Source organism: Eleginops maclovinus, chromosome 4 (genome assembly GCF_036324505.1).
Source record: "Eleginops maclovinus isolate JMC-PN-2008 ecotype Puerto Natales chromosome 4, JC_Emac_rtc_rv5, whole genome shotgun sequence".
NCBI classification, from domain to species: Eukaryota; Metazoa; Chordata; class Actinopteri; order Perciformes; family Eleginopidae; genus Eleginops; species Eleginops maclovinus.
Genome location: NC_086352.1, coordinates 4,418,149 through 4,437,238, shown reverse-complemented (window position 1 = coordinate 4,437,238; position 19,090 = coordinate 4,418,149). Strand labels below are relative to the sequence as shown.

At 43.6% G+C, this 19,090-nt stretch overlaps 1 protein-coding gene across 2 annotated transcripts; it reads left to right on the top strand.

Moving 5' to 3' along the window:
* The first annotated feature begins 422 nt into the window (after nt 1-422).
* Nucleotides 423-19,090, top strand: zdhhc1 (zinc finger DHHC-type containing 1). Of its 2 annotated transcripts, XM_063882245.1 has the most exons (10): nt 423-972; nt 1,486-1,699; nt 3,784-3,959; nt 14,293-14,394; nt 15,328-15,452; nt 16,129-16,284; nt 16,401-16,507; nt 16,666-16,748; nt 16,892-17,055; nt 18,095-19,090. In XM_063882245.1, the coding sequence occupies exons 2-10, from the start codon at nt 1,487-1,489 to the stop codon at nt 18,544-18,546; spliced, it is 1,578 nt and encodes a 525-aa protein (XP_063738315.1). In that variant the 5' UTR covers nt 423-972; nt 1,486; the 3' UTR covers nt 18,547-19,090. The 2 variants fall into 2 exon arrangements, with proteins under 2 accessions (XP_063738315.1, XP_063738316.1); XM_063882246.1 differs by lacking the exons at nt 423-972; nt 1,486-1,699 and adding an exon at nt 10,935-11,532 and having other exon boundaries at nt 3,870-3,959.

Sequence of the window (19,090 nt, the reverse complement as noted above, 5' to 3'; positions counted from 1 at the left end):
TGTGCTGAGCTACTTTAATGATGTTAAATATTCACACTGCACAGACGCCCATTTTATTGAATGCATACAGATGTTTTATTGTTCTTTAAATGTAAAGAGCAATGACGTGAAACAGATTACTACCGCTGTTGTTCAATATGTAAATTGGAGACTTTATTACCAATGTTTACTTTGTCAATTGTAAACTTTTAAAATGTTTTATTGTAAACAGTGCATGCCCTTCATCTCACAGTGTTTTATCTTTGTGTCTGTCTTCACTTTGCTGTCCTAGTGTTTGTCCCCTCTGTGGGACCAGTAAAGGGATCTGTTCCTGATGACAGTAATCCATTGTTTCTTGATTCTGCCCCCTGCTGGACAGAGCCAATCATCACGCTCTATGTACACAGTTACCGTCACTGACCAATCAGAGCGCAGCTGCTGGAGCGTTACCATGGAAACGACGTTCAGACCTTTTGGATACGCAGAACAGCAGCTAACAGCTAACATTAGCCTACATTCTGTTTACTAAATATTTAATATGATTTCCTGCGTTATATATTAAAAGTAGAGGCTCTTCTTCCTCCACAGTCTCCCCGTGTTTTCTGTGGAGTTAGCATTGGTTAGCCTCGGCAGAAGAGGTGTCTGTCTAACGAAGCTACTGCTTAGCTTAGCACATATTAGCTTAGCACGCTAACCGTTAAATTCTATATTTTTCACCCGAAAAAGAGGCTCTGAATCCCCGCAGGACCAGAGGAGAGGAGCTGGTGTAGCATCCAGCTAGCTGGTGGTAATACGGGATGGATGTGAGTTAACGGTCTGACCGGGTCTGTGATTCTCTGGACGGCTAGCCTGAGTGTCCTGGTCCTGGTCCTTATCCTTGCCCTGGTCCTCCTCCAGGGACCAGAGGATGGTAGGGATCCACGCGGCTGACTAGGCCCGTTTTCCGGGGAGAGATGAGGCGGAGGCCCGCTAACATCCGGATCTGCTGATCAGGTGAGGAAATCACAGCTGCATTTACAGCTGTTATAAAGAAACAGTGTTATTCTGTGTTTAGAGAGATATGACTGACTGCAAGTGTTTTATTATACATTAAACTATCTTAATTTGGAACATTCAATAATAATGGTGAGAGACATAAAATCCAATATTAAGAAAGTATATCATAGTCAATAAACATGAACATAGGAAAGAAGACAGACATCACATAAAGATAAAACATACGTAGAATATATCTAAAATACATGGACAGAAGTGGGAGTTTTGATAAATATATATACTAAGAAAAAGACGAGTAAAACTGCAAGATTAGTAAATCACATTTGATGAGGATATGTCTTCTTTATTCTGCCAATGATTTATTTAATTAGCTGAATAATGAATTGGTCTAATGGTAAAACACTCTCAGATACTCTTACATATTTTAATAATCCATTTAATCTGTATTATTCTAAATATTCAGAGTGAATCCTGTATAATGTTCTAAATATAATAATCATGTGTTTGTAGGATGGAGTTGTGCAGTAAGAACCGCACTGCCCCGGTCCCGGAGGCCAGCCCTCCCCGGTTGGAGGGTCCCCTGTGTTCCCGCACTAACGGCTGGAGCTGGCCCCCCCACCCTCTGCAGCTGCTGGCCTGGGTGCTGTTCGGTTTCTTCGCCGTCACCGGGCTGGGTGTGTTCGTCCCCCTGCTGCCCCCCCACTGGGTCCCCGCCGGATACATCGTATCCTTTAATACACTCTATACACTAAATATGAGAGCAACCAATCCGGTATGTTCCCTCGTAAAGGCCCGCCTCTTTCTGGGTGAAAACACTCTGTCATGTGACTTTCGGTTTTTAATGATATCACACACGCACACATTGTATACTTAAACTGATCTTTTTATTTTTGTTTGAAAATATTGTTTGTGGCTACAGCCCAGGCTACAAACTTGTACAGGTGCAATTAGCCCTACAACACACAAAGATAAATAATTCATTGAATGATAACGGTAGCCTAATTTAAAAAGAGGGATAATACATAGGCTAACTATTGTACAAAGTAAAAGCTGTCTTACCATTGCGCAGACAAAATAGACCCAACTGGTCTGTTTACAGCAGGTTGTGGTCGTGGTCCAGGAACCCATGATGCTGACGTCCGGTGTCCTTTCTTTATCCATGACCTTACGAACAGCATAGGGTCAAATCTCTCCATAGGTGGTCCATTTAAGTCCAAGAACAACAATGCATTGAGGCTCGGGACACGTAGTCTGTTTCTATTCTGATCATCAGTGTCGTTTCATGCCGAAAAACTCCTTTCACACTCCGCAGAGGTCCGGAGAATAGTGGTGCTTGCAGTAATAAGTCTCTTGACTGTTTTTCCCTGATGCCGCTGCAATTTCCAGTCTCTGAACTCACTGACCGCTTCAGTGGCCGACTCTCCGCGGGGGTTTCGCAAACTTTCCCACCTCACGTTCTCCAAAGAGAACTAGGTCAGTTCTCTCTTTGGGCCAGAAGTGCTGATCCATAGGCTTCAACATGATTTCGTGTAAGGCAATCTTTCTTTAGCGACACTATAGGCTGCCCTGAATGAACTGGCTGTCACGTTTAACGCAGAGGAATTTAATTCCACAACTTTTGTTGGAAGGATGTCTTTCTTTTTAAGGTCTGCTATTTCCATAGCTCGGTTGTGAGCAACACTGTCAGGGTGGATGTAACGTTTTTTACACAACTGCTTTTGAACAGGACTACTCACCGTCCCATTGATCCAGGCGTCCGAAACAAATGCACACCTGTCTTTTTCTCTGTAAGCAGCAGTGTCTACCTTACAGGCAGTCCATCCAAGGCCACCCTTGCCTGTAAACAGCCAGGGATTTTTTTCCTTCCACCTTCGCCACTGATTGAGTCCCTAGTTCTCTGGCAGTCCCCCCGTTGTATCAGTCCCGATGCCAGCCTCTTCATCCTCCTTCTCAGATTCTATGTCCTCATCATCGGTCAGTGTCCCAGCAGTGGCTGTGTCGCCATCACTGGATGTAGTAGCGCTACTTAAAGAGCTAGCATCCGCTACATTCACAGTAGAGCTAGCAGGTGTCTGTGCTGTCTACCGTTATCTGGAGCTATGTTTTGCGTTTGGGTAGAAAAACCAAAACTTGTCAAGTCTGAGCATGACGTCGATATAAGCGGCCTCTTTTTCGGTGGCATGGTAGCCAGTCGTCTTGAAGTTAAATACTGGATCTTTATTTTGAAAATGAAGGAATGAAAATCTTCTTCGGATCAACGGCCGTGACGTGAGCTCTCAAATTGATAGTTTGCACTCATAGTGGCGTGTGGTGTAGTGCAGCCATGCTGCATTCACGGTGGTTTACGAGCCCACAAGTTTGTTTAGGCTACTCTGATTACTTCTCATGTCAAAGTGTTTGTCTTTATCATCAATGTCACTCTGTATGTGAAAGGGAAATAGCTTTATTTGAAATTAAAATATTATACTGCTGTATTTTCAGAGACCCCCACAGATATTTGAGTTAACTGCTTTCATGGAAGCCAGTCCTCACTCTATGTGAGTTCAGCCCCCACTGGCTCCCACCTAACTCGAACCCTGCTCAGGTGCCTCGTTAGCATTATTAGCATCATTAGCTGTGAGGAAGTGTTTCCCTGAGTACAGACTGACCCGTGAATTAGTACTGTGATATGAACGATGGAAGTAGTACTTCCTGAATGCTCTGAGTATTAGTACTGTGATATGAACGATGGAAGTAGTACTTCCTGAATGCTCATAGTATTAGTACTGTGATATGAATGATGGAGATAGTACTTCCTGAGCTGCTCAGTGCACAGCGGTGATGTTCCTGTCTCACCTGTGTGTTCACCTGTCGGCCGTCTCCATCGACCCCGCCGACCTCAACGTGAGGACCAGGAGCAGCCGAGCACCTCCTCCCCCCTTCGACCGCTCCAAACACCGGCACGTCATCGAGAACTCACACTGCTACCTGTGCCAGGTGGACGTGTGAGTAGTTATACTACTACTGTATACTACTGTGTACTACTACTATATACTACTGTATACTACTATATACTACTGTATACTACTGTATACTACTATATACTACTGTGTACTACTGTATACTACTATATACTACTGTGTACTACTACTATATACTACTGTATACTACAGTGGCGGGCCGTGCATTTCACACCTAGGCCTTCAGTGATGTCCTACACAGTCCTACCTGAATTATTCCACCTCTTAATACCATCATTATGACGCCATGGCTCTACAAACTATACATTTAGACAGAAACGCAGTATAACCGGGCGTTGCATCACCTTAACATAGTCAAGTACAACAGAGTTATATTAATATTTCTGAAGCATTTATAATGAATACATCAGCATTTACAGTTAACTTAATTAATCAGATTAGCTGACAAACCGCTCCTTGACACCTGTGTCTGTCACATAACGCAGAACAAGTGCCAGCTGTGCTACATTACCCACATCTGACGTCTCGTCCACCATAACAGCGACAAAGGGTGCTTTTTTAATCTTCATTTTGATCTCTTCTCCCATCACTTCAGCAATAGCATAAATCAGGTCGTTTTGTATTTTGCCTGAAGTCCCAGTAAACATGTTGTTTGTGTACAGGTGGTAATGCAAATCTGTGTTGTTCTCAGCACGAAAAGAAAGAAGCTCCACGTAGTTTCCTCTGTTTCTGGACTCGGCGCTTTCATCGTGTCCCCTAAATGAAAGTTCCTGTTTACCCAAAAACAGGACACAATCAATCAGTCTTTCAATATTTCCCTATTTTTGTTCACCCTTTCGTTGTGGAGCTCCGTTTCCCTGGGCACTTGTTCGTTGAGCTGTAGATCCACTCGGGTGTCCCCAAAGCTTTACAAAAGCACCAGTGCTTCCAAGTGCCCAGCTGTGCTTTGGTGTCTCGCTGCTGCCTTGGTTAGACAACTCAAGTTTGCAAATTTAGTGTGGCTCCAAACACCAAATCGATCAGTTGCAAATACCAGGCATTCCCGGCAGTACAATTTGCAGTGCCTCTCGGAGGCTGTGAGCCAGGGGTACCGCTCGTAGTTGCCCTGCTGTGCTAGGCTCACTAGCGTTGGAGTTGGTCGTTCCCTTTTCAAGATGTGTAGCTTTACTTGAAAAGTTCGTTTTGAAAATGGCGTTGTAATTATATCTTCTACCAAATTGATCTCTTGTCCTCCTTCAGCCATTGTGGGTTGAAAAAAATAGCTTGTAGAAATCTACACAAATTAGCTCGCTCAAGTTCTAATTCTGTTTGCTAGCTTTGCCCATAGACTGTATGGCTCTGCCTACTGCCTAGCTCTGCCTCTCAATAGTGCGTATCCAATCAGAAGATGTGCACGTGCTAACTTAGCGTACGCCTGCTAGCTGGCCCGTTGTCGCCACCTCGAAATCTGATTGGTTAACGCCACAATTTTGTTTGCGTTCACTTTAAGCTACAGCCGCCCGCACTGTTGATTCTGAAGGCCTAAGGGCAGATTTCTTTGACCCTAGCAACACATTATGGCTGAAATATGATTGGATAAAAGCTCTAACATAAAGGCCAGCCCTCCAAATCTCGTTCTGAGGCTGGAAGCAGCGCAGCCAAGACGAACGCTATAAAATGAAGAGAATAGACTATGGGAATAATTCAATACGTATTTGTGGAAAAAATATATCAAAATTTAATTTATATTCTGATGATGTTTAGGCCAGCAGAGAAGGCCTTGCTGGCCCTGACGGCCCACCACTGGTATACTACTACTATATACTACTACCGTATACTACTACTATATACTACTACCGTATACTACTACTATATACTACTGTTAACACATATACTCTACCGTAACTACTATAATACACTGTTACTCTACTGTAAACTACTACTGTATACACTGTATACTACAGAAATACTACGTTACACTGTATACTACATATACTACTCTACTATATACTCGTATACACTAAAACTACTAACCCGTAACACTCTTAAAACTGTATACTGCTATATATACTTTCTTCAAATACTGTGTATACACATTAAAACGTATACTGCTTAACACAAAATACACTAAACCCTAACTAATAACACGACGTATACTACTATATACTACCCGTAACTACTATAACACACTGATACACGTATACTACGTGTACTACTCTATATACACTGTAAACTATAAATACTACTACCGTAACACTTAAACTACTATGTGTCTACGATACTATGTGTACTAAAACAATACTATGTAACACTACGAACACGTATACACTATATCCCACTTTCGTATACACTGTATACTGCGATACTACAAAACTACGGTACACTACAATACTACGTGTACTACACTAATCTACAAAACACTTATACTACTGTATATACTGTTACTACATAACTACTTGTACTAACTGTATACTACTTAAACTGGGTACTAACTGATCTACTGTATACTACTAAAACACTGATACTACTTAAAAATACTTATACTGCTGTATACACAAAAACTATGTTACTACTACATATACACTGTGTACTACACTAATACTACAAAACACTACGTATACTAAAATACACGTATAACTACTGTAACTACATATACTACTTTTTCCTACAATAATAACGTGTAACTACTATATACTACTATACACATGGAACTACTAATACAAAAGTAACTACATATACTACTATATACACTACGATACTACAATTTCTACTGTATCTCTTATACAACAAAATACAAATGTTACACTAATATACACTGTGTCTACTACTTATACTACTTATACACTACTGAACTACTAACACTGATAACTACTATATCTACAATACTACTAAAAACACTATATACACTGTTAAAATACTGTAAACAAAACTACTTGTACACTCTATAACACTAAACTACTGAACTACTACTGTTTCACGTAAACTACTATAACTACTGTACTACTACTATAACACTGTATACTATGATACTGCTGTATAAACCAATACACTGTGTACTACACATATACTACAAATACTACGTATCTACGTATACAAAATAATACTACTGTGACTACTGTATACACAATATAAAAGGAAATACGTATACATATAACACGTATACTCACTGTACACGTATACTACTAATCAAAGTGTACACTACATAACTACTGTGTACTACAAATATAACTACGATTACTACTGTAACTGCTTTTATACGTTACTACACTGATACACTTAAAACTACTATAACTACGTTACACAAAATATACTACTGTGACATACTAATACTACTGTATTTACAAATGTATACTGCTTATACTACACTGTATCTACGATACTACTGTATACAATTACTACTGTATACTACTGTTACACTAATACTACTGTGACTAAGTATACTACAAAAACCCTGTGTCTATGAACTACTATTACTCTGTATACACAAAGAACACGTATACTACTATATACTACTGTTACTACTACTATAACACTGTGTACACTACTATAAACTACTTAATTTACTACAAAATTAACTTTACTACTACTAATTTCCTTTTATACTACTACTGAAAAATACTATTACCGTGTACTACACATATCTATGTAACACTACGTATACTGCTGTATCCACTATATACAGTGTACTACTACTTATACTATGTGTACTACTACTAATACACGTATATTACTCGTAACTGCTGTTACTACTAATACTACTGTTTACTAAATACTATATACAAAATTGTACTACTACTTATACTCTGATACTATACTGTACTCTTATGACTACTATATACTACAGTGTACTACTACTATATACTACTGTGTACTACTACAATATACTACTGAATACTACTATATACTACTGTGTACTACTACTATATACTACTGTATACTACTATAAACTACCGTATACTACTACTGTATACTACTACTGTTTCTACTGTGTACTACTGAAGACTACTGTATACTATCTAGTACTACTACTATATACTACTACTGTACTACTACTATATACTACTTAACTACTAAATTACACTGTATACTACACTGTATACACTACTGTAACACTACTTAAAACTACAATAATCCAAATACGTATACCGTAAACTACTGTAACACTATATACACTACGATACTACTACTTATACTACTACTTAATACTAAAAATTATACCTTTTTATACTTAAAAAACTATATACTACAAAAAAAAGTTTTTACTATACTTTTAAAAATAAAGTATATAAAAAATATACTACCTACTTATCTACACTTTATACTACTACTTTATACTACTATATACTTACTACTTATACTACTGTATACATATATAAAATAGTATTTTAAAATATAGTATACTACTGAAACTCTCTGTAACGCGTTTTATGCTGTATACTCTGTAACTACTACTGTATACGCTGATACACTACGATACACTACTGTAACTACAAATTCCGCTGATACTACTTATACTACTAAGAAACACGTAACTGCGAAACGCTTATACTACAAATGTATCTCTGTATACTACTACTGTATCTATGGAACTACTGTAAACACACTTAAAGCTGATACTACTGTTACACACTGTAACTGCTGTATACACGAACTATACTGTATACTACTACTGTATACTGCGTATACTACGTATACGCGTATACTACGGTACTTCTACTGTATACTGCTGTATACTAAATGTATACTGCTGTATACTACGTTACTTTTACTGAAAACGGGGTATACTCGTATACTCAAAATGTATTTGCTATGTATACTACTGTATACTACTATTATACGCTTAACTACTATACTTAAATGTATACGCTGTATACTCTTATACTACTACTGAAATACTATGTATACTCGAACACGTATACTTCTACTGTTCTGCTGTATACACGATACACTACTGTATACACTACTGTATCACGTAATACTCGTATACTACTACGTATATACTGTAACTACTACTGTATACTCTGTAATACTGTATACTGCTGTATACACTACTGATACTGCACTGTAAACTACTACTGTATACTGCTTTTATACTACTGAAAACTACTGATACTGCGTATACACTTTTCTTCTACGTATCTGCTTAAACTACGTATACTACACGTATACTACACTGTATCGCTGTTAAAACTTATACTTCACGTTACTGCGTATACACGTAACTACATATCACAAATGATAACGTATACTCTACTGTATACACAAAGTATACCTGTATACACGTTTCTGCTTTTACACTGTTACTTTACTGTATACGCTGATACTACGTAACATGTATACTCACTGTATACGCTACTTTTTAAAACTTATTAAATACGTATACGCTGATACTACTGTATACTACACGTATACTGCTAACTACTGTTACTACTACTGTATACTGCTGTATACTACTGTAAAAAACTACACTTTTTAACTACTGATACTCTAGTATACTACTACGATACTGCGTATACTACTGTAACCTATTTTAACACACTGTATACTCGTAACTACTACGATACTACTACTGTATACTACTACTGTATACTACTACTGTATACTACTGTATACTGCTGTATACTACTACTGTATACTGCTGTATACTACTGTATACTACTACTGTATACTACTACTGTATACTACTACTGTATACTACTGTATACTACTACTGTATACTACCACTGTATACTGCTGTATACTACTACTGCCGGACAGGTCAGGGATCAGCTCTCGAAGATCACTGTGAGAAAGATCAGGTTTCCAGACAACACCAACCCCAGGTGCTCAAGGTGTGCTCCGGACAGGAGCTTTCAGCAGCTCTTCAGTCTCTCTCTGGAGCTGATGAAGGGGCCTCAGATCCGGGGGACTTCCTGCATTGTCCCGGTGCCCAAGAAAACACGCCCCAGCACTCCAGGAGACTACAGGCCTGTAGCTCTGACCTCTCCTGTCATGAAGGTCTTTGAGAGACTGATCCTGCAGCATCTCAAACCCCTTGTGTGTGACTCCCTGGACCCTCTACAGTTTGCCTACCAGGCCCACATCGGTGTAGAGGAGGCCCTCTCTACATGCTGCACAGAGCTGGAGAAGCCGCACAGCTCACTAAGAACCCTGTTCTTCCACTTCTCCAGCGCCTTCAACACCATCCAGCCACACCTGCCCTCTGAGAAGCTGTCCCTGATGCAGGTGGATCACAGCCTGTTGGCCTGGATCACTGACTACCTCACCAGCAGACCTCAGTATGTCAGACTGCAGGGCAGCGGGTCTGATGGGAGCAACACTGGAGCCCCCCAAGGAACTGCGCTGTCACCCTTCCTGTTCACCCTGTACACCTCTGACCTCCGCTTCCACTCCGGCTCTTGCCACCTACAGAAGTTCTCCAATGACTCCTCCATCGTCAGCTGCATCACAGATGACAGTGAGGAGGAGTACAGGGTCCTGGTGGAGAACTTCGTAGGCTGGTGTGACAATAACCATCTCCAGCTCACCATCAGCAAGACTAAGGAGCTGGAGGTGGACTTCAGGCAGAGCACGCAGAGGTCTCTAACCCCCATCACCCTCAGGGGAGAGGAGGTGGAGGTGGTGAACTCCTACAAGTTCCTGGGAGTGCACCTGAACAGTAAACTGGACTGGAGAGACAGCACTGATGCTCTCTGCAGGAAGGGACAGAGCAAGCTGTTCCTCCTGAGGGGGCTCAGGTCCTTCAGCGTGTGCACGAGGCTGCTGCAGACACTCTACCAGTCTGTGGGGGCCAGTGTGCTCTTCTTTGTGCTGGGGGGGGACACCAACCAAAGGGATGCTGACAGGCGGAACAAGCTGGTGAGGAAGGCTAGCTCTGTAGTTGGAGTTAAACTAGACAATCTGGAGGAGGTGGCTGAGGGGAGGACGAGGAGGAACCTGGACAGTATCCTGGATTTTTTTATTTAAATGTGTGTTTCATATCCTGTGTGATCCATCCATCTTCTCCCGCTTTTCCGTCAGGGTCTCGGAGGTAACAGCTCCAGCAGAGAGCCCCAAACTTCTCCTTCCCTGGCCACATCAACCAGCTCTGACTGGGGGATTCCAAGGCGCTCCCAGGCCAGCGAAAAGATATAACCCCTCCACCTGGTCCTAGGTCTACCCCTCGGTCTCTTCCCAGCTGGACGTGCCTGGAACACCTCCCTAGGGAGGCGCCCAGGTGGCATCCTCTCTAGGTGCCCAAACCACCTCAACTAGCTCCTTTCAACATGAAACAGCAGCGGTTCTACTCCGAGTCCCTCCCGGATGACTGAACTTCTCACCTTATCCCTAAGGGAGATGCCAGCCACCCTGCGGAGAAATCCCATTTCGGCCGCTTGTATCCGCGATCTCGTTCTTTCGGTCCTGACCCATCCTTCATGACCATAGGTGAGGGTAGGAACGAAGATGGCCCGGCAGACAGAGAGCTTTGCCTTCTGGCTCAGCTCTCTTTTCGTCACAACGGTGCAGTAAAGCGACTGCAGTACCGCTCCCGCTGCTCCGATTCTCCGGCCCATCTCACGCTCCATTGTTCCCTCACTCGAGAACAAGACCCCGAGATACTTGAACTCCTTCACCTCGGGTAATCCTGTGTGAAGCTGTTCTGTTTTTCCTCTTCTCTGTTGCTGCTTAAACACTTCATTTCCCCACAGGGATTAATAAAGGTATATCTTATCTTACTATATACTACTATATACTAGTACTGTATACTACTGTACACTACTGTAATATGTGCAGGGTTTCCCGCAGCACTTTACAGCTTAGGCGGCCGCCTAAGCAACGCACGCCTGCCTCTTAACTAAGGTCTTCCAAAAAAAAAGATATGAATGATATTCGGCATGTTACTCTATCCTGTTTTCTCTCATTCCAAACCGTGACCAACGCCAGCCTCCCTTCTCTACAAAACGCATTTTAAAAAGTAATAATAAAAAAAACCGTGTTATGAATTGGAAAAACCAAAAATTGCGGGCTTCTTCATGCGCCGAAGCAGGCCTACCCCCACCCTGCACGCCCCGTCCGTCCTCCCCCCGGACAGCCCACCACCTTAACTGACTGATTTTCTGCGGGAAACCCTGTTGTGCATACAGTGGGGCAAAAAAGTATTTAGTCAGCCACCAATTGTGCAAGTTCTCCCATTTCAAAAGATGAGTCCTGTAATTTTTATCATAGGTATACCTCAACTACGAGAGACAGAATGAGAAAAGAAATCCAGGAAATCACATTGTAGATTTTTAATGAATTTATTTCAAATGATTGTGGAAAATAAGTATTTGGTCAATAACAAAAGTTCCTCTCAATACTTTGTTATATACCCTTTGTTGGCAATGACAGAGGTCAAAGGTTTTCTGTAAGTCTTCACAAGGTTTCCACACACTGTTGCTGGTTTTTTGGCCCATTCCTCCCTGCAGATCTCCTCTAAAGCAGTGATGTTTTGGGGCTGTCGCTGGGCAACACGGACTTTCAACTCCCTCCAAAGATTTTCTATGGGGTTGAGATCTGGAGACTGGCTAGGCCACTCCAGGACCTTGAAATGCTTCTTACGAAGCCACTCCTTCGTTGCCCTGGCGGTGTGTTTGGGATCACTGTCATGCTGAAAGACCCAGCCACGCTTCATCTTCAGTGCCCTTGCTGATGGAAGGAGGTTTTCACTCAAAATCTCACGATACATGGCCCCATTCATTCTTTCCTTTACACGGATCAGTCGTCCTGGTCCCTTTGCAGAAGAACAGCCCCAAAGCTTGATGTTTCCACCCCCATGCTTCACAGTAGGTATGGTGTTCTTTGGAGGCAACTCTGCATTCTTTCTCCTCCAAACACGACGAGTTGAGTTTTTACCAAAAAGTTCTATTTTGGTTTCATCTGACCATATGACATTCTCCCAATCCTCTTCTGGATCATCCAAATGCCCTCTAGCAAACTTCAGACGGGCCTGGACATGTACTGGCTTAAGCAGGGGGACACGTCTGGAGCTGCAGGATGTAAGTCCCTGGCGGCGTAGTGTGTTACTGATGGTAGCCTCTGTTACTTTGGTCCCAGCTCTCTGCAGGTCATTCACTAGGGCCCCCCGTGTGGTTCTGGGATTTTTGCTCACCGTTCTTGTGATCATTTTGACCCCACGGGGTGAGATCTTGCGTGGAGCCCCAGATGGAGGGAGATGAGCAGTGGTCTTGTATGTCTTCCATTTTCTAATAATTGCTCCCACAGTTGATTTCTTCACACCAAGCTGCTTACCTATTGCAGATTCAGTTTTCCCAGCCTGGTGCAGGTCTACAATTGTGTCTCTGGTCTCCTTTGACAGCTCTTTGGTCTTGGCCATAGTGGAGTTTGGAGTATGACTGTTTGAGGTTGTGGACAGGTGTCTTTTATACTGATAACGAGTTCAAAAAGGTGCCATTAATACAGGTAACGAGTGGAGGACAGAGGAGCCTCTTAAAGAAGAAGTTACAGGTCTGTGAGAGCCAGAAATCTTGCTTGTTTGTAGGTGACCCAATACTTATTTTACCGAGGAATTTACAATGAATTCATTAAGAATCAGACAATGTGATTTCCTGGATTGTTTCCCCCATTCTGTCTCTCATAGTTGAAGTGTACCTATGATGAAAATGACAGGCCTCTCTCATCTTTTTAAATGGGAGAACTTGCACAGTTGGTGGCTGACTAAATACTTTTTTGCCCCACTGTATATATACACTGCCCGGTCACCACGGATAATTACTGCATGGGTGATTATGTTTCAGCTGGCAGCAAGTTGTAACCCTAACTGATGCAGAGAGGAGCTTCTCATCTGTTCAACAGTCATGTTGAAAGACATGTCCTGTGGTCGTGCAAAAGATGTTAATCTGTTTCAGAAGGGTCAAGTTATTGGCATCAGGCAGAGGAAACATCTAAAGGAGATTGCTGAAATACTACAATGGGGTTAAGAACTGTCCAACGCATTATTAAAGACTGGAAGGACAGTGGGGGACATCCTCTTCCAGGGAGGAATGAGGTCGGAAAAAAGTGTCTGTGGGACCTTTTTTTTGGCCAGGCATGTGTATATTTTTAACAAAACGGACTCCAAATGTATATATGCTGACATCATTTCTTTTACTTTCTGCTCCGACAGCTTGTTTTAAAACCGGTATCCGTATATCATTTGAATGTTTTTATTTGTATTTCATATCTTTGTGTGAATCTGTTCTGTTTGTTATTATCTCTATCTGTTGCTGCATAAACGCTTGAATTTCCCCACAGGGATTAATAAAGGTACATCTTATCTTAATACTGAGAGTACACACTGCTCCCTGTGCCAGCTGGACGTGTGCGTACTTGTACTGTAATAACTTGTACTCGTTGACTCCAGGGGGGCGAAGTCGAAGCACTGCTCTGCCTGCAATAAATGCGTCTCCAACTTCGACCATCACTGCCGCTGGCTCAACAACTGTGTGGGCAGCAGGAACTACAAGTGAGTTCTTCTTCTACTCTAATGCCCCTTTTCCACCAAACCGGATCCGGTTCAAGATCCGATCTTTTGCTTCTCTGGTTCTAGCCTGTAGCACCCCTTGTGTTTCCACCGCTCCGAGGCAGAGTGGAGCTCAAGTGGAGCTGCGTCGTTCGTCATGACGTAACCTTTTGCGTGCGCCCCCCCCCCCCCCATCAGTGACTGTTCAAAGTGTCTCTGGCTTCAGACAGGTGATGTCAGCACAGCTCCTCTGACTACCTTCACTGCTCTGACATCCTGTTGTGGCAGAAGCCGTTTTCTACTCATTTTACCGGCGTAGTTTTCCTTATGGTTTTGCTTGTGATGGCAGCCTGTGTAGCCCATGTACTGATTCCATCCCATAGCTGCAATAATACACAGGAGAGCGTCTGCCTGCTCTTCCCAATGCTCACTAACAGAACGGTGATTAAAGTCCGGTGAATAAACAGCACCACACTGACCCGGTTAGTGCTGCCGGACTTTATAAAGTGTGTGTGTATCAGTGTGTGGTCGCGCTGTAGTCCCTGTGCTCAGAGATACTGCTGTTACAACTTGTACTCGCTGTACTCCAAGAGCTGTAAACTCAGGTTAATCTCCCCCCCAGAAGTAAGCGTGAGGTATTGGTTCGTATTGGATCTTGGATATTGCCCGGCAGCCGAGTGGGGATAGAAAGATCCAGTTTTTCGGCGCTTAAAGCTGGCGCCGCTGCGGTGGGAACACGAAGAACCAGATCTTTATCGACTCCAGCTCCGGCTCCAGCTCCGGGTTGGTGGAAAAACGGCATGATAAACACTGTGGGCAGCAGGAACTACAAGTGAGTTCTTCTTCTACTCTAATAATGTGTGTGTGTGTGTCTGTGTGTGTGTGTGTGTGTGTGTGTGTGTGTGTGTGTGTGTGTGCGCGCATGCGTGCGTGCAGGTTGTTCCTTCACAGCGTGGTCTCTGCTCTGTTGGGGGTGTGTCTGGTTCTGGTTCTGTCCTCGTACGTCTTCATCGAGTTCTTCCTGGACCCGTCCAAACTGCGCACTGACAAACACTTCCTGGGTAAGACTCTCCTCTCACTCAACGAAACAGAAGAGATCCAGCAGAAAGATCTCATCATGCTAACACCTCTTTAAGATTCCTGAAGTAAGAAGCTAACGTTGGGAACTACAGCACGGTCACATGACTCCATGTCACCACCGCTAAGCTAAAGGAGGCTAATGTTGGGCTATAAAGGAACTACAGCACGGTCACATGACTCCATGTCACCACCGCTAAGCTAAAGGAGGCTAATGTTGGGCTATAAAGGAACTACAGCACGGTCACATGACTCCACGTCACCACCGCTAAGCTAAAGGAGGCTAATGTTGGGCTATAAAGGAACTACAGCACGGTCACATGACTCCACGTCACCACCGCTAAGCTAAAGGTGGCTAATGTTGGGCTATAAAGGAACTACAGCACGGTCACATGACTTCACGTCACCACCGCTAAGCTAAAGGAGGCTAATGTTGGGCTATAAAGGAACTACAGCACGGTCACATGACTTCACGTCTCCACCGCTAAGCTAAAGGAGGCTAATGTTGGGCTATAAAGGAACTACAGCACGGTCACATGACTTCACGTCTCCACCGCTAAGCTAAAGGAGGCTAATGTTGGGCTATAAAGGAACTACAGCACGGTTACAAGTTGGGTTTTTACTGATGCATTTTACGTGTGTGTGTGTGTGTGTGTGCAGGGCGTAATGAGACAGGTGTGTGGTTCGTCTTCCTGCCTCTCTCTCCTCTCCGCTCGGCAGCAGCAGTGATTCCCTCTCTGGCCGCCGTCACCATTGTCCTCTCGCTGCTGTCCTCTGTGCTGCTCTGCCACCTGCTCTGTTTCCACATCTACCTCAGTGAGCACACACACACACACACACACACACTCACACTCACACTCACACTCACACATTGGTATAGTACATGTTCAACAGCTTCCAGACAGTGTAACTTTGTATTGATGCACCTGCAGTGTGGAACAGGCTCAGCACCTTTGAGTACATCGTGAGGCAGCGTCACCGTCAGCAGGGAGGAGGAGGAGGAGGAGGAGAGAGAGCTCCGTCAGGACTCCTCACTAAGGTGTTTGTAACTTCATCTTCTTTTTTCAAATATTCCTAGTTTTTCAAAAAATATACCAACTTTTTTTGTTACACAGTATTCTGAGTGTACAAACGTATGACAGCGTGTGTGTTCAGTGTGTGTGTGCAGTGTGTGTAACTCCCTGCCTTTCCCTACAGGAAGTGACCTCACCCGGGACCCTGGGCTACACCAACCCTCAGCTTGAGCTGCGGGAGCCCCCACCACAGGGGGAGGAGGCAGGGTGAGCTTCGGCAACACAACCGGCAAAAATTGTGTGTGTGTGTGTGTGTGTGTGTGTGTGTGTGTGTGTGTGTGTGTGTGTCTGTGATGCAGGGAGGGCTGTGTTAGGTGTCATTAATATTACATCATATTACGTTTGTGTAGGTTCCTGTCTAATGGCAGAGTGAGGACCGTGTCCGGGGCGGTCGCAGAGAAGGACGCCCCCCCCACACTGTCTACGGAGCTGCATGCTGCAGCACACACACAACGCGTACAGAAGAAGAAAAAGAGGGTCTGTAGAGTTCCTGCAGAGCTCAAACCCCCACCAGGTACCTGTGGACCCCAACTCCCACAATGCATCACTCACACATACATCCTGCATCAACTGCTTTTCTCACAGTGATCACTTTTATTTTGGCGGGTTAAGCACTTTATGCTGATAGGTCACAGTATGAACCAGTGGTGAACCGTGTCTGTCACAACTGGACCTTCTGTAGACACACATACACCCCCCCCACCGATCCAAAAATGTGGTAGTTCTAGTCAGATTGACGTCACGGAGGCAGTCACTTACTTGAGTTACTGGTACTATGCTCACTACATCGTTACACAGCATTAGGGCCTCCTCCACTCAGCAGCTTCATTCAGCTCAAGATTTTTGGGCGTCGAACCACCTTTTTTTCATAATGTCCATCTTTTCACTGAATGGTCGTCTTGTAAAGGGTACTGACAACAATTCCGCAACAACATCTGCACCTGTTGCCATTTCAACGTGAAATAAAAACTACGTAAACTCACTCCGTGAATTGCTACGTAGCACAGAGCTAGATCTAACGGGTCTTCTAGAATACCCTGGAACCGTGGCTACAAATCAATATATGATTGGTTGATCAAATTGTCAATCCAAACGTAGGCTTTCAATTGGTCAGGGCCTGGGCCTTCTGTCAGGGATATGGAAGACCCTGGTTGAAGGATATTCTTCCCAGAGACCCAGAGAAATATCCGATTGGTTGCATTTTTTTTCTAACACAAATACACTCGAATGCGTAGTGCATGGACCAAGAAAGACAAACAAATCAACGTAACACTGAAAGGTTACAGATACGATTCTCATTTATTCCTTTAGTTTAAATTTGATTACATTTTATTTGTATAATTAATTAGATTTTAATTTTTTTATCTGAGGGTTCTCTGAACACTGAAGGCCCTGACGGTTCACCACTGGTATGAACTGTGTGTGTGTGTGTGTGTGTGTGTGTGTGTGTGTGTGTGTGTGTGTGTGTGTGTGTGTGTGTGTGTGTGTGTGTGTGTGTGTGTGTGTGTGTGTGTGTGTGTGTGTGTGTGTGTGTGTGTGTGTGTCATCCACAGACCCCGGCAGTGTGTCCAGCGCATCCATGGCTCAGAGACTTCCTTTCCCAGCATGTCCTCTGAGGGCCGCCCCCCCCCAGAGCCCTGTGCAGGCGGCGGCCCCCCCCTCTGAATACCACTCGGACTCTGCAGAGTCTCTGGAGGAGATCCCGGTTGTTCTGGTAAAACTGGGATCCAGCTCCTCCCACCGGGTGCCACCAGCCTCCCCCGCACAGCCCCCCCGGCACCTCAGCAAGAGGAAGGCTGCCTCATCCCGCCAAAATAAGAGCAGACCTACGGACCTGAGGTTTGAAAGGGCCTCCACGCTGCCCCCTGTGGTGTTCGTCAGCCGGGGGGAGGGCCTGGGTCTGGGCAGGAAGCTGAGGCCGGGGTCCGGGGGGGGTTCCAGGTCCGGATCTAGACCCAGGTCCCGAGTGTCACTGGGATCGGTGATGGAGCCGGGAACATTTTAATGTTTTAGAATCAAACGTGACAATCTTTATTTAATATCTGAAGAACATTTCCACCTCTTAATTTATTACTGTATACATTTTTATCCTGAAGGCCAAAGGTGAGCTCGTCTGTGCACAATCTTTATGAGTGTGTGTGTGTGTGTGTGTGTGTGTGTGTGTGTGTGTGTGTGTGTGTGTGTGTGTGTGTGTGTGTGTGTGTGTGTGTGTGTGGCCCTCCATAAGGACACTCAATTGATAGCATGCTTTAATGTCTCACTGCAGTTTATATTAGTTTAGTTGTAGATCATTGATTATGAAGAAATCACTTTCTATTTTTTACATTTCCCTTTAAACCAATCACAGGCCTCTCTTTGTTAAAGGGACAGTTCACATTTCAATTTGTGCAGAAAACTAAAAGCATCTGGAAAGATACAAAAAACTTTGGATAAAAACGCCTTAAATTTTACATTATGATAACGGCTGTTTGTCAGTCTGATCGTCTCCGCTGCACTCTTGATGTTTGTTATTTTTTTACACCTGTTTATTAATAAAAAACCAAAAGTGA